The 15,797-nt window shown below is 38.1% G+C and overlaps 1 protein-coding gene across 1 annotated transcript in view; it reads left to right on the top strand.

Annotated features, from left to right (window-relative positions):
- Positions 1-15,797, top strand: part of LOC116854101 — a 59,047-nt gene that overhangs the window by 28,232 nt on the left and 15,018 nt on the right. The window contains exons 8-12 of the mRNA XM_032835688.1: positions 2,825-2,997; positions 6,988-7,189; positions 8,370-8,473; positions 10,072-10,195; positions 14,146-14,318. Coding sequence (XP_032691579.1) covers positions 2,825-2,997; positions 6,988-7,189; positions 8,370-8,473; positions 10,072-10,195; positions 14,146-14,318 — 776 coding nt within the window. The remainder of the gene's footprint in view (positions 1-2,824; positions 2,998-6,987; positions 7,190-8,369; positions 8,474-10,071; positions 10,196-14,145; positions 14,319-15,797) is intronic.

The raw sequence follows: 15,797 nt of genomic DNA on the forward strand, positions 1-15,797 counted from the left end.
TACTAATTATAGTAATAGAAAAAACATTTCTTTATATAAAAACGTCTTTAAAAATTTCAAAAATCTTAAAAAGTATGAAATAATTTTGATATTATATTTTCTTCTCAATTCTATTCTAATGTTTTAACGATATTAGAAGTCGACATGAAAACCTGACTTTTTTATTGAGTCATACCTTTTCTATTGAATCATATTTTTTTTTATTATTTACTTCCCTACAGTTATATATGTAGTTTATTATCTATATAATTTGTCTTTTCCCGTACCAATTTCTAATATCGTTAGAATGTTAAGATAGAATTGTAGGTACATAAAAGATTATTGAGCCAAAATTATTTCATACCTTCCAGAGCTTTTGAGGTTTTTATGGTGGTTGATTTTTGTTGAAAAGGTTTGTTATTATTAAAAAAGTTATTTTTAAGTCAGTTAAAAATAAAAGTTTGTATCTCTAAATGTTCTTGGACTCTAAGAAAGTATTTCCAGGTCACTGGACAAATTCTGAGTAAATAACATGCTGTGAATAAGCTATAAAAAATCCATCTCTATATCTTTAACAGTCCTTGAATTATAAGTCATATATACGAATTATAAGTTATATATAAACAAATAGATAAACATATATATACAGAAAAACATACATACAGCGCAAACTTGAGAACTTTCTTTTTTTGAAGTTAGTTAAAAAGCTCGCGAAGTAAATTTTCATGATACGTTCTGGTATGTCCTCCTTTTACCCTCGACAATGTACACGCGATTACATGTGTCACATTTATTCTTTTAACTACTTGTATTCTGATATCCGCAACATGGCACGCGCACGATGTGTACCATTACCACTTTAACCTGTCGAGAGATATTGTTTTTATCATGCATACACGCTGAAAGCGTGCTTGTCTTTCAGGGATGAAAAGAAAAACAAACGATGATAATCATCAGAAAGTCTCCGCTATAAAAGTAGCTTTCACATTATTAACGATAACTGCGAAAGTGCGATAACTGAAATTATGGAAATAATAATGTATCGCAGCATACATTATGCATAATGCGGGAAGGATGTTAACCGCATAGAAATGGTGATCACATAAATTCTATATTATCATGTTTCTAGATATACCGTAATTTAAAATGTCCTTATCAGATATCAGAACTAAAAAGTTCTTTCATTTTTTTATATTCTGGACGTGTTCTCAGCACAAAAGAAAAAAGAAATACACAAGACTGATAACTCCAAATGTCCATGGGGCTTATCAGTTTTGCCCACTTCAATCGTATTCGCAAATGCAAACAAAAATGCCGTTATGAGAAGTAGAAACAATGGATACACCATCCTGACATTTGGCATTTGACTGTATTAAGCGCGACCTTACTTTCTTGCGTGTATGTTAATCTTGGAAAGAAAGAGAGAGAGAAAGAAAGATTTTAAAATGCAGAAGCTTAATCGATCCACGTGTTCCATCGAAGCATTTCTGTGCGAGGCGCGTTTTTCTGTAATAATTTACATTTCTCGACCAAAGGATCACAGTATTGCACACGCACCGGCATGTTGATAAAATTCTTTTATGGAAGGCAGTAACAGTTTCAAGCGGTATATTCTTAATAACATCATGGAATGATGTAATGCATGTGAATATAACTTGCGCATAGCCAAGTCAGTCTCGTTATAACGAGACTCTTTGAAAATCAAAATATACAAACACTACTACCATGAGCTTGATCAAAAGTACATGCAGTTTTTTAATAATCCGTATGTGAAAACTCTACTGCTATTCCATTACTTTATCGCTCGTTACGTGACATGAAGTTTGTTTGCAATTTTTAATAAGCAAATACGTCGAGAAAACGTAGACACGATGTCGCTTACCTTTTTCTCACAGCACGTCTGTTGCTCAAACTGTAATTTCACAAATATCTCGTGGGATGGACTATGAAATTATTCGTAATTTGTAGTAACGCTGGATCGCAGGAAAGAATAATTAAGATAAATGCAAAGCTTTTAAATTTTAACGTGAATTAAGAGCCTTTGACAGAAAATAAGCGTTCTGTGCATATTCCGGCAGATTTTAAACTCAAATTAATTGAATTCGGTCAGAAAGAACGCAGAAATTCTTGTATCTCGCAATTCGGCTGTGTCACAATTCGGCAATTGTGTGTCACAATTCGGCTGATTATAGAATCAAATCAATAAGCATTCATGGATGTTGCCGTGATCAAATAAATTCAGTGAACGATGTCCAAAATTTACTTTCTAAATTTCTTCGAGTAATATTCCACTCAAAAACTAGAATAACAGTTTGAGTCATTCAAATTTACGCAACTTTTTACTTATACCGACTGAATTCTCTATGGTTCTCCATACCATCGAATGAATATTTTTATTCAAAATTAAATAGTAAATTTGACGTATATTCCATAGTCACACACAAATAAATTTACTTTAATCGATTGAGACATTTACTCATATGGATTAAGAACATACTTTAAACTTGAGTTAAACGTTCACTCATCTGATTCCGAGTAGTAGTATTTTAAGGTGACTAGATTTCCCAGAATTCGGGACACTTCATAAATGTGTGAAGCGAGGGGCGAGGAGGGGGGGGGGGGAAAAAAGATCCGAAAATTATTTGACAATCATTGAAAATGATGACAAATCGGTGTCCCGAATAGCACTCGAAAAAATTCGGGACAAAGGGTGAAAAATCGGGACGTCTGGTCACTTAAGTATTTTCACCATCCATTTGAGTAAATTTTTTTTCGTTTTGTGTGTGAGTATATGATTCCAAAGAATTTAAAAAATATATTCCGACTGGATTATGGGTGTTTGCAGGTGTTGCCGTTGCAGCCTCGGTGTTCACCATAACGGCGATGAGCATCGACAGATACCTGGCAATAAGGAGCCCTATGGCGTTCCGTCGTGTATTTAATCGCAAGAGCACCGTGCTCGTTATCGTCGCTCTCTGGCTAGTGGCTCTGAGTATCTTTGCGCCCGTCCTCAAAGGGGTGAGTAAATCTTGATTCCGAGTCGACGTCGATATTGAGCTCTACACTAATTGTTGCACGTATCGCTGTCCGTCACAAAGGACGTATATCGAGTAGCCATGCCTGCGGACATTCTTCGCTCGAAGACGCGTAGAAATTACATCGTTACACGACGATTCGTTTCGAAGTCGAAGTTGTTTGCTTATAATTAAAACATAACAAAGAGAAATTAAAATATTAAATTTAACATATAATAATAAAAGTTATATCGCGAGGTTATGCCGCAAGAATAAAACTCGCTGGACGTAGGAATCAGAAAAATGTAATCCGTTCTTCGATTTGTGTCCATTCTAATTTTAAAGCAGATATAATTAAATTATTCTTGCGTCACACATTCAATGTCGCCCACATCTGCATTTTCGCTTATATTCCACCTACTCATATTGCTGAACGTTCGTTGGAACAATAACTGAACCTATCTAATTCTATTTATGGTTTTAATTCTAACAATGATATTTATAGACCGATCCAGTGTTGGATATTAGTCGACTGAAGTTTTCCTTCACCAAAATAATCGTTCAATCAATAATTAAGATTAATTAAACGCTATATGTAATCACGAATAATTAATCAATTGACGATATTAATTATTAGTCAAGGTACAATCAATCAAATCACAGTTTGGTCGTTAATTGATTTCATTAATTGATTAAATTATTTATGACTACATATATGATGGTTAATTTGGATGATTGTTTTGCCGATTACTTTAGTCAAAGAAAATTTCAACCCATTGATGCCCAACACTGATCTGATTTTACATTTAAGATTGTTTAAAATTTCTTATATACATTTTGAGTAAAACTTCATGAAATTTAGCTCTTCATTTTAAACTTTCTCTTATCGATAAAAATTTCTCTAAATATGGCTCACAAGCCTTCTGAGTGGTTTCAATCACATTTAGAAGCAGTTTTACCTTTAAAAGAGAGTTCGGAACAAAGACCTTCGACAGTAAGATCGGACTATGAGTATCGTCAGATAATAAAAGGATTATGAATATTATTCCAATAATCCGATATAATCCGAAAAAAATCGACTGATATTTGTCCAATATCCAAGAGCAGATTGCAAACAGTTGTCTATCCCAGTGAGTGGGCGGATAGATAGAAGGTCTAGCTGTGATATTTTCGCTCAGGTGTGTGCGGAACTCTATTGGATATATGTAAGTCGATAAGCAATCAAGCATCATTATGCATTCTACCATGCATTCTAACATGAATTTACGAGGAAACTTACGCAAAGAGATATTCCTAAGACGAATCCATATCTTCGAAATAAAGGACGCGCGCCCACGAATCAAGATGCATGTCAATTCCTGCGGGAGCAGCACGAAATCGTAAGCTTGCCTGGCGATATATTATTATCCTGTTGGGACGTATTTATCCTCCTACATGTAAACCTCCAGAGGAACGTATCCGTTATCCCCGAGAGATGTGTATTCGTAGTTCAGCATAGTTCTCATCAGCGCTTTATGGCGAAATAATGCATCAATAAAGATTGATATAAATGTACAACGAACTTCTCGCGCAAGTACGTTCCATTCTTCCCGTACACGCATACATAAGCGGAAGTTTGAACGGCGGTCAAAGGAAACCTTCAGCGATGTCCGTAACTTTGAAGGATCAGGCTGTTTATCGCCTGGCGCTGTGGAAGAATTCGGCGTAGACTCGCGAGATTACACGGGATGTTCTCGAGAGCCACGGCAGCCGAACAACCAAGTGTATCGTGCCCGGTTACGCAAATAACGGATTAGTAAGCGTTCCGGGGTCCCAGCGTGCTTTGCAAATAGAGCTTAGATTAAACTAATTCCAACGTGCGGGGAAATGCATACACTGCAGAATTGGAAATGTCGACGTACGCGCAGGGGTTCGACGTCGCGCAGAGCAAGTCGAAGTTTCCCCGTGACCCGGTCGATTCATATTAATACTGTCCTCTCGCATAAAGCTGCGTCCGTCCGTGCTCGTACTCGTATCCGTTTTTCCGTAACAGTCACGCCACCAATATACCGGTGGCTCATTGTACACGCGTCAATTCGTTTCAATTGACTGACGATCGTTCAAATATAAAGCGCGCGTACTGTTGCTGCAAATGTAAATAGGGTGAATCGCGCGCTCTCTCGCTCTCTCACAGTTATCTGCGAACCTTAAAATCGATTGCTTTTTGCGCGAGAGGAATGCTTTATGCCATACCGATATGCAGATACGGATTAGAAAAGGAAAAATATCGAGGAAAATCTCAGAAATCTTCGACGGTCTGGTCTGGTTTAAAAGTGTTTGAAGTGGCGAGACGTTCCCGCGCGTTCGCGCATGAATACATTTCCTGCCGTTCTTCTTCTTTCTTTTTCTGTAAATCCATTTATTTCCGATTTAACGATAACTTGTACTTTGTGCGATCGAGAAAACGAGGAGCGAGCAAGAATAATGATCTAAATCCCTAAAGATGACGAATGTTACACGTGTCAAGTAGGACACGCGCGTGGGCGAAGACGTGGTAGCGATATTACCTGGTTGAGTGGGTCGATTGTTAAACAGTAATGTGTCCAAAAAGATATTAAGTGCTATCTGTTTGGAGACTATAAAGGTTCGTAGAGTTATCTTGTTATTAAAAAGGGTGCGATAAGTACACCCTTCCCCATCGCTATCTCATTTCTCTCTCTCTCTCTTTCTCTCTTCCTTCCCTCTTTTCTCTCTATTCGTTTGATGATTTACATTAGCGCTTTATTAATTACATGCGTATCTAATGGAATAAATAACTCAGCGAATCTATAAATAAATAACAAAAACGTGCTGTAAAAATATTTTTACTGCTGTTTAATGAGCAAAATTAAAGCGACTAAATATATCATTAATTCGGCGATTACCGCTGTTGTTTTTGTTAGAACATTGAAAACGTAAAATATCAATGATAAAGTGCAGCGATGAAATAACAAAAAAAAAATATTGCGTTAATAACGACAAATTAAGTTGTTCTTTTAATTGTACGAAGCCATATTCCTGATGATAATTAAAGAATCGAACGCGCGTCAACACCGAGTCCACTGGGCCACACTAGTAAAATTATCCAAAATTAGTATCAAATTCGAGAAGATTGAAATGGACAGTAGCCGATATCGGTCATACCCCCGTAAATCCATTAGTTAAATTAGTCACGTGCATGTTGTCTGGAGCGAGGTCATTGGCAAGCCTATGTCAATCAATTTGTCGTCTATTTAGCGCCTTGACGTGTTGACAGTCAAAGCTAATTTAAAGTCACCGTTTTTAATTTTTTCAAATTATTGCATTCTTAATAATAAATTTAGTCTATTTTAATCAATTTAGTCTATTTTAATCAATTTAGTCTATTTTATTGATAATATTTTGTCGTTTCTACCATACATGAAAAAATCTGAGTTCGTGTAACTAAATGGAGACCAGATAAAAATTCCACGACTTGAAATAATAGCTATGTTAATGGCGACCGAAAGCATTGGTTTGAACATTCAGCTGTATTAAAATTTGGCTGCAATAATTGAGAACAATTAATTGAGTAGAAACCTTTTATAGAAATTGTCTGTTTCTCTATAATTAAAAAATAACGGAATTCTTTGAATTACATTTTTTGGGATGGATCCCTATTCTCATCAAGCAAAAGAGATTGTTTTTATTTGTTTTTTTCATGTCGAAATACTTCTTCTATCCACAACACTTGCGATCTAATAAGTAATACAGTTACCTGACGTCGACGTATTAATACCGGAATGCGGACAAATAATCGGCGAAAATCGCTTGAATTTTTACGAAGTCATTGTTCGATTCACTGTATCGCGAGCGGACTTGCTTCGTGAAAAAAAATCACTTTTCGTCTCGAAACGGTAAATCAAATATAAGGTCACAAAGGGCCACGCCGTCCGCTCGTTCTCTCGCTTGCGTGGGCCGCGGTATTGCGAATTTATTGTTTGGTCTTTCGTTGCAGATGACTCTTCACAGTTTGGACACAGAGCTCGACAACATCACTTTCCAAGGAGCCTGGGCGATAAGAGGGAACTTTTCGCATGGGACGCGCACATCACGAATGCCGCCGGCCTTCTACATCTGCTCGGAGGACTTCAAGCCCTTGGGTATCCGGCCGCATCTCTTCGGTACCGCGTGTTTTATCCTTGTTTACGCTGTTCCGGGTAAGTTGGTATGATTAATGACGGGGTCGCGATTGATGGCTGGTCTTTATACGCCCGTTATGTGAAAAACGAGCCAAGCCACGTCGCTTTGGCCAAATTTCAGGCACGAGGACAGTATCGAGATGAGGATTCGTCCACCGTGAAGTTACAATCGGTCAATACGAGATAACTTCATCGCATATTGCAGTAGTATCGTTAGGTCTGTTCTTTTTAGCTGCAGTGTTGCACTGGCATTTTTTGCTCTTTTTACATTCCACGCTAGGTAATATACTTATTTCATTCTAAAGATAAAAAGTGTAATTTAGTTCAACTAAAGAGAGCAGGCCTGCTATTGTCACGTCGCCGTTTCCTGTCTCGCTCGTTCGCTCGCAAATTAACTGAAGACTCGCGATTAAATTTGACACGTGTCCCCTCTCGACACGAGGCATTTATCAGATTTTCCGGATTCTCACGTGATTTGAGCTGCCTTTAATTTAGCGAGCTGCAGGTGTTCGAAATATTTGAACACCTCTTGCGTTACTTTCGTTTCTATTTTTTTTCCTTTGCTATAGCATCTCGAAGGAATTTCTTAATATCTCAAGCCGTATCTCGGAGAAAAATTCGCCTGTCACTGTTCGCTTGACTACTACCTAATTCACTTGCTTCGGTCGTGCCTGGAAAAAAGTATGCGTCCTTATCGGACGTTGAAGGGCGGGCACAACGAGAATCCGTCGCTGATTGATTCAGAACTGGTGACAGGGCTGCGCGTGACGTGGCCGCTAAATATCTTTAGCGAACTACCGCATGGTGGCTGTGCTGCTGTGGCGATAAACAATGCTTTTGTTCCTCGCGTTTTTTCACTGGCCTGTCCTTTTCTCCTTTTTTTAAAGCTGCAACTCTATTAACTAATTTAATGATGTAACTCTCTCCAGGCTCGGATGTCTGTTATTGATCGCGACGCGCAATATCTCCGTAAAAGAATCGCTATCTTGACGGGACGCACGCGAACGTTGGCTTAATGCGACGGCAAATTCCAGCCTTGACAGTTACACCAACGTGTTAATTACGCGTCTTACTTACGCACGCCAGCGTACGGCCGACCAGTCTATTTGTCTTCGTTTACGTGTCGCCCTCCCGCCCTTTACAACGTCTCTCTTTTCTTTTTTTTCGGTTCCTTCTTGTCGCGTGTCCGGGGATTTAGGTTTCATCGTGATACTGGCCTACTCAATGATGGGTCGCACCCTGTGCTCCAGAAAACCGCCCTTCGACTGCGACAGCGTCGAGGGAAGCGCCAGCTCGCAGCAGGTTAGATCGAATTGCCGTCAGTATAACATGCGATGTCCATTAGTAGCGGTTAAAACTGTTAATAGTTTCGCACACGGCATTCTGTGCACTGCTTTATTCGCTCGGAAACATGGGGAGAGTGAGAGAGAGAGAATGCATGTAATGTAGTATGTTTCGCTGCCGCATTATCCGCGTTCGCGTTCATTTGTTACTTCTTTTGCGCGCAATATGTCAATCGTATACCGCGTTTGTAACCGCCGGGACGGAATCGATGTTACCACCGCAGCGCGACAAAAACAAAACAGTGCGCGAGAAACGTTCGCAATAAATCAATTTCACACGATCGAGCGCGAAAGCACGTAAGGATGTGTCTCATGAGTCTAATTGAATCGCGTCGCACTAGATGCTTTATGGCAGAAATCCCGCAGCAGTTTGTTGAAGTCTGTCCAATCGTCCAGTACGGCGAGCCAATAATAGTAATTCGTCGACAGAAATTTGGCATCTATTTGCGGTGTTATTCTCTCATGTTCGATCTCACTCGCGTTCCCCTCGTCGACAAATGAATCGCGTTTGTTCCTCCTATATAGCGATTATAATTGTGTGACGATGAAAACACCACTGGAAACATCGAAACGGCACCTGCGTTAATCTCCGTTGAAAATCGAGTTTCGTTTACAATTTTATGATGAAAATGTTGGAGCGCCGTAAGCACATCGTGCGAAGTCGATTAAAATTAGAAGCGTAATCATGCATCCTCGATTCGGGATGCTTCCCCTTGTCTTACCGCTCCGCTTTGACCTCCTTAATGAAACAGCGTAACGCAAGAATGATGAGAGCAATTTGTAATTTGGCTTATGGGCTATGATTCATCCCGCCGCGTCGAATTATACACAACAACCCCACGTGGCAGATGATGACGAGGAGGCGAAGGAGGAGGAGGAGGAGGAAGAGGAGGAGAAGACTACGTAACAAATTCACCCTTTGCAGTTTTACACGCGCCACCACTTTCAATTCCATCCTCATGGTTCCGCAGTGCGCGTGCTCACGCGCCAATGGTGCAACTACGCGATAAATTAGTTACAAATAAACCGCGACGAAATGCGCTACGAACTTTGTGAAATTGTGCCGTACGATTGCTCCACCGAATGACGCCATCGTGCAATTTCCGCGACGAGATACGCGTCCCGAAGAATATACGTGTATATCCTCGAGTACTCCCATGAGCTGGTGACCCACTCTCCTGTAAATAACACCCAACAACGCAATTTCGAAGCGCGAAACGACCTTTGTTTCGCGCAAAACTATCCCGACCGAATGACACGCGTGCACGCGAGAGTGAAAGAAAAAAGAGAGAGAGGGGTGGATAACGTTTCGAAACACTTCAACAGTGACTTGGTGCCGCGATGGAACTAATCGCAGATTCGTCGTGCCGTTTCGAGAAATGTCACCGTGTTCGCTCGATAAAATTCGAAATCGATTGACTTGCCGGTCGATCAACTCTCGTTTCGTTCCCATAAATAGCTCGAAACCTATCTATGCTAATTTTGGCGGGATCCATTAAGCGTACAATTAATTCCAATCTAAATTCAATAGACACGCCTCTGCTTTCTGTCCTGTAGAGCTTTAGACTGGTACGTGAGAGGAGACGAATCGCTTGGATATTGCTGCTCCTTGCTGTGCTCTTCGCCCTATGTTGGCTACCTTACAACGTGCTTAGATTGCTAGTCGATCTCGGCGCAATTGGTGAGTATTTTGTGAGAACGTTGCTGAAATCTAAAATATTTTGTGTATTTTTTATCCGTACGTTTCATACTTTTGTTGTATCTTTATTCTCGTGTATACCACGATTCCTGTGCGCTTGTTCTGTAACTTTTAACGACAAAATCGTTATCGCAGTATTGCCACTGCGTAGCTTTTCTATCATATATTATATCTAAGGAACGACAACGCAACGATAACAACACTGTCGTTAAAAGTTACGAAGTAAGCCTACTGGCTTGGATTCCTTTGATATCCATGTCAATTACGCGCGCTCAAAATATTGTGCTAGGTTTTAATAGTACGTACAAAGAACCGGTTCGCAATAGGGGTAGGTTCACAAAACGCTTTGTTTATGCATTTATCGTGAAACAAGACGGTTGAAACGGAATCACAAAATATTCCTTTTAGAATACAACTACTTTTCCCTGAGTTCCATTAAAATCGAAAAAAAAGGCATTCTAGTTGAGAGATCTAATTTGAGAGTAGCCGAGTTTTCGAGTATTTAGAAATTTCGCGTTATCGTTCTCCATTTATTTCCATTTGTTTCTGAACATAATGTAAAGCTGTTACAGTGATAGATTGCTACATCGTTTGACACATCGTTTCTACTTTTCTTTCTAAAATCAATAAATAATAAATCAATAATAATATCTACGATTGGAAAATCCTAATAACATACATAACTAATACATTTACATGTCAAGCTATTGTGTCGGCCTGTATGCGTGTGATCCGTGTAATAATTCACAATCATTCGTCATCGATTGTCATCCACGACATATTCGTTCTTTTCTCTTTTACATTTCCGCGCACCTTGGCCACATTTGCCACTTCTATACAATAAATTATCAATTTTGTGTTTTCAATGCGAGTTTAACGAGCAAACGCGTCCTTCACTGGCGTAACTATCGATTGTGCGAAGCGCAATAAAGAGAATAGGAATGGAACGAGATTGGATTTTCTGGACTAGTTAGTGGGAACTTTATCGAGTTAACGAGCCGATATAAGGGAATATGTCACTTTGGCAGGTGTTGAGTAGGTGAAAGAGACGTTCCCCTGATAAAACCTTCAAAATTACCCGAATTGGCGGGGCTCCCAGTACGACAGCGTCGATAATTCAGTAATATCTGTTGCTTAGATACACGAGATCGACTTATTTCACCACACGTAAGCCGAAATTCATAACGCGAAAAATAATAACAACTTGATATGTCAAGTTCCGAAATGGGAGTATCCCATGTAACTTGACATTCATCTTACGATATAGTTTATTTGCAGGAAAGCGTAAGTACGAAATTTACACCGCAAACAAATGATTTCTTGCGACCACAAAATTTATATATATATTGACATATTGAAACATATTGACATATTGAAACATATATATTATATATATTGACATATTGAAACAATACTCAAGAAAGTATAACCTCCTTAGCGAAATTCTCTTTTGTCAAGGCTTCAAGAGGATTCTCCTGAAATCAAGAGGAAAATATTCCGATACAGAAAAGGGTCTAATTGCAAGGTCATTTCCTGTAAACTCATATTCTAAAGGAAAACTTTTACCAAGACAGTATTCTTTCTCTAATAAGGAGGAATAACATTGTACTTAAGATATTTTTCTTTTAACTTTAGAAAAATCCTTTTGAGGTTGTGTATAAGAGGATTCCGCTTTAAGGGTGAAAGTACATATTTTTTTAGTTAAAATTTTATACTGATTCTTTACACTATTTTTTACTGATTTTTCATACTGATATTTTTATACTGATATTATTTATACTAATATTTTTATATTGCAAGCGAATGATACGGGCAATTAGATTAGATAGACAATTAAATTCACGATGCAGTCGTGAATTAAAGTCACATTTTCAAATTAAATCGTATGAATGGTATAAAGTAGGACGACGGTATCCCCGAAAGGTTTAAAATTCGAAAAGATTTTATCGAATCCCGATTCGAGTTTAATCTAAATTCGGAAATTCCTTCAATTTATCGGATTGTCACACTTCACATTCTGAGCAACAGTGCCGTGAAGTGTGCGAAGTAAATCGGGATTCTATCTTGTCGTAATACGCTACTTACTTTAAGCTCCTGTACAAACGTTCTTATGAAAATCGACGCCGTGAAGACTCTTCTTCCTTTGTGCTTTGTTGCACTGCAGATGCGCTTGATCTTCCGTGAACGACGTTGTAATGTTGTCTTCCGTTTTCAGTTTATTACACGATCATGATCCTCTCTACACGATTCGCGCGAGCGAGATTACTACTACTACCTTTTATTCTGCGCGCAGCAATATCCTGTTCGCAATCAGATTTTACACATCGCCGGTGAAAGGTATCGACGCGGGACAGATTAATTATTCACTCGCGTGGTAATTGACTCGCAATATATAGGCGTGCGAGAAAAGAGCAGCGATGCAATGATAATCCGGGGAGAGATGCAAGCATATTCGGTTGCAAAATGGTTTTGTATTCTTTTTATTGAATGAACTTGCAGCGCCCCGAGTTGTCAGAATTGATAACAACTGCTGACGATTTAACACATCGTTACGTTATCGTACTCTATAAAATATATAAAAATTGTTGCAAAATAATTTTTGTTGTTTTACCTTATTCGATATTGTTCTCTCTTACTTCAAAATATAAATTCTTCTTTCCAAATTTATTGTCACATCCTGTACTACCACTTCGGCTCCTGTCATAACCAATTACTGCGTATACACATCAGAACGCACATCAGTAATGGCTATCAATTGTGACAACTCGATGCGTTGCAAGTTCATTCGATAAAAAGTGTACAGACCATTTTGCGACCGAGCATACACATCGACTGATTCTATAGTTACTGTTAACACCTTCCCTACCAACGTCATAGGTGGAACGCAACGATCTTTCGTGAGAAAGTAGCGTTTGTGTGACAACAAAATTTTTTGTTCCCATATCCACATTATCAAACTATGTCTATCTTATTACACAATTATATAACAAAGAGATACAAGGGGTTGTGTGGAGAGAGTCCTCTAAATAAACCGTGTTAGCAAACATGTTAAGTGAAAAGAAAGAAACAAATGTTGTATTAACGTAGATTTATTTCGAGAACGCGAATACCTAAATATGAGAAACCGAATATTAGCGTTATAATAAATTTCAGTTACAATCTATGATAGTCACATTACGTTCGTTTGTGCTATCACGTGCAGTAATTTCCTGATACACACTCAATAATTAGTAATTAGAGCTTTATAGTGTTAACAATGCCAACAATTTATTCCATACCAGAGTACATAATAGAGACAGAATATTTATTTACAGTATCCTGGCAATAATGGTATTTGCTTGGCTATGAGAGAATATCAGTTGCACTTTGGTTTAATTATATATTTTACTCGATCATTAATAAATATTTTAATAATTAACAAATAACCATATCTGCTGCTTATTAATCCGAATATCAAGATATTATTTTCAGATAATCATCGACATCCTTCTCGGTATAATACTTTTTATTGTCATTTCGACATATCATTTGACATATTGACATTTGACATATCATACTATATTATACTCAAATATAATAGGAACGATTATAAAGCTAGTGAGTTTTAGCTTAGTAAACTTTAAGACTTTATTCAAGCTTGATGTATTCGTATGTCCTTCGGGATTTGCAGCCTTCAGTCGTGCAGAATGACCGCTAATTCGCATTCATTATAAATTCCTCCGCGACGCATTTCGCACCACGACTTCACCCTCGCTTCAAACGACCATCTGTGGTAGCGCGAGATATATATGTATGTGTGTGTGTGCGTATATGTAGGGATTCGTTTTCATATCGATGTCATATAGTTCGGCGCGTTTAATTAATTTTAATGAATTCCCTGCACGGCTTCAGAGGATACTTTAGATAAAGAGACCATCGGCAATTGTTCGCAGAAGAAGGGAAATCAATAACAGACGCACTCTCGTACTGCTTGTTCCTGGGACACGCAAACAGCGCCCTGAATCCCGTGGTATATTGCTTCATGACGCGTAATTTTCGTCGCAGCGTCTCCGAGATCCTGCGTCGTGGCTCCCATGGTCTGGCACGCCGTAAACCTCGCCGCAAAGTAAGTGTCAGTGTTACATTATAGCTGTACGTCCATGCGTACATGTGTGTGTACGGATGCGCGTTATATAATATGCATCGTGCTACACCCGTAACTCGTAACGTGTGTCTGCAACGGAGGTGCAAAAAAGCTCTTGGCGATGCGAGAGTCGACGTCGCGAGACGAATCCATCAGGATGTTCTACGATGTTCCTCCGCCGACGGGAACAACGGCATCAAGCCGCTCCCGTGGGAGTGCCGAGTATAGTTCGATATATAGTATGCTATATGAGTATATGCTATATAGTATGCTCGCGCATTGGCCGCTCGTGATATTGGCTGATCATCTAATGCAAGCTAAAGCTAACGCAAGCCCGTCCCATAATGTCCGAGAAATAACGATCGGGATTGTTTGAGCACCTGACGCGTTTGAGCTGCTCTCGCGTCAAAAATAACTACTCTGCTGAAGTCTTCTGTAGTCTCTAAATTTATAGACTTATTCATAGATTCGAATTATAAGATCAACTTACTTTTTTTAAATATATTATATGCATATTACAACGTTCAAAAAAATGTAATCTCTTCCTTAGCGGAATCCTTTTACGTATATGGCCTCAAGAGGATTCTTCCGAACCTAAAAAAAATGTTCCAATAGTCAAAAAAAGAACTTTTGTTGCAAAAGATGCTATTGCCTATAATTCTATATTCTAAGCGAAAACTTTCACCGAGAAAGTATTTCTTTTCTAATAGTAGAGGAAAGTAGACTATTAATCAGAAATTTACTAGATATTCTAACATTTTCTTTTTGAATCAAGAAGGGATATTTTCTAAAGTATAATCTGTGTATTTTTTATTTAAATGTGTTATACTTATAATTATTCGTTCACAATTATAAGTATAACAATGTAAAATCTCACTGAAAAGATCAGTTAATAATAACAACTGTTCCCATTATTACAACTGTTCACATTACTAATATTATTTCACTTTGCAAATATAGATAGTGTCATTACATGTAAGCCGTTAATGCTAACATTAAAAATGCAGAAAGTTAAATTTGGTATAACGTATAACAAATTTGTGCATTACAGATTTTGCAGTGAAATCTTACTTCCACTGGTCCAAATCAGTAAAATGTAAAACAGAATAGTAAACAGAAAGTTTCTATTGAAAATCAGTAGATATTCACTGATCATCGATGAAATAGTCCTTTTACTGATTTACTCAGAAGCATTTTTACTGATTCACTTAAGAAAGTATGTTTACTTGAAACAGAATATCCTCTTACGCGCGATACGAAAGACGCAACCACCAAGCTCGTATTATAGACAAAGGACGAAATTCTCCTAAGAAAGCTAAGAATATTGTGTTCTTAGTATATTTTCTTTTTAGTTTCAGGAAAATCCTCTTGTGACTATATTATAAGAAGATTTTGTTAGGAATAAGATTATATATATATATATATATATATATATATATATATATATATATATATATATAT

The sequence above is a fragment of the Odontomachus brunneus genome, unplaced genomic scaffold, assembly GCF_010583005.1.
Source record: "Odontomachus brunneus isolate Ranch 3 - 2012 unplaced genomic scaffold, Obru_v1 Obru_scaffold_008, whole genome shotgun sequence".
In the NCBI taxonomy this organism is placed as follows: Eukaryota; Metazoa; Arthropoda; class Insecta; order Hymenoptera; family Formicidae; genus Odontomachus; species Odontomachus brunneus.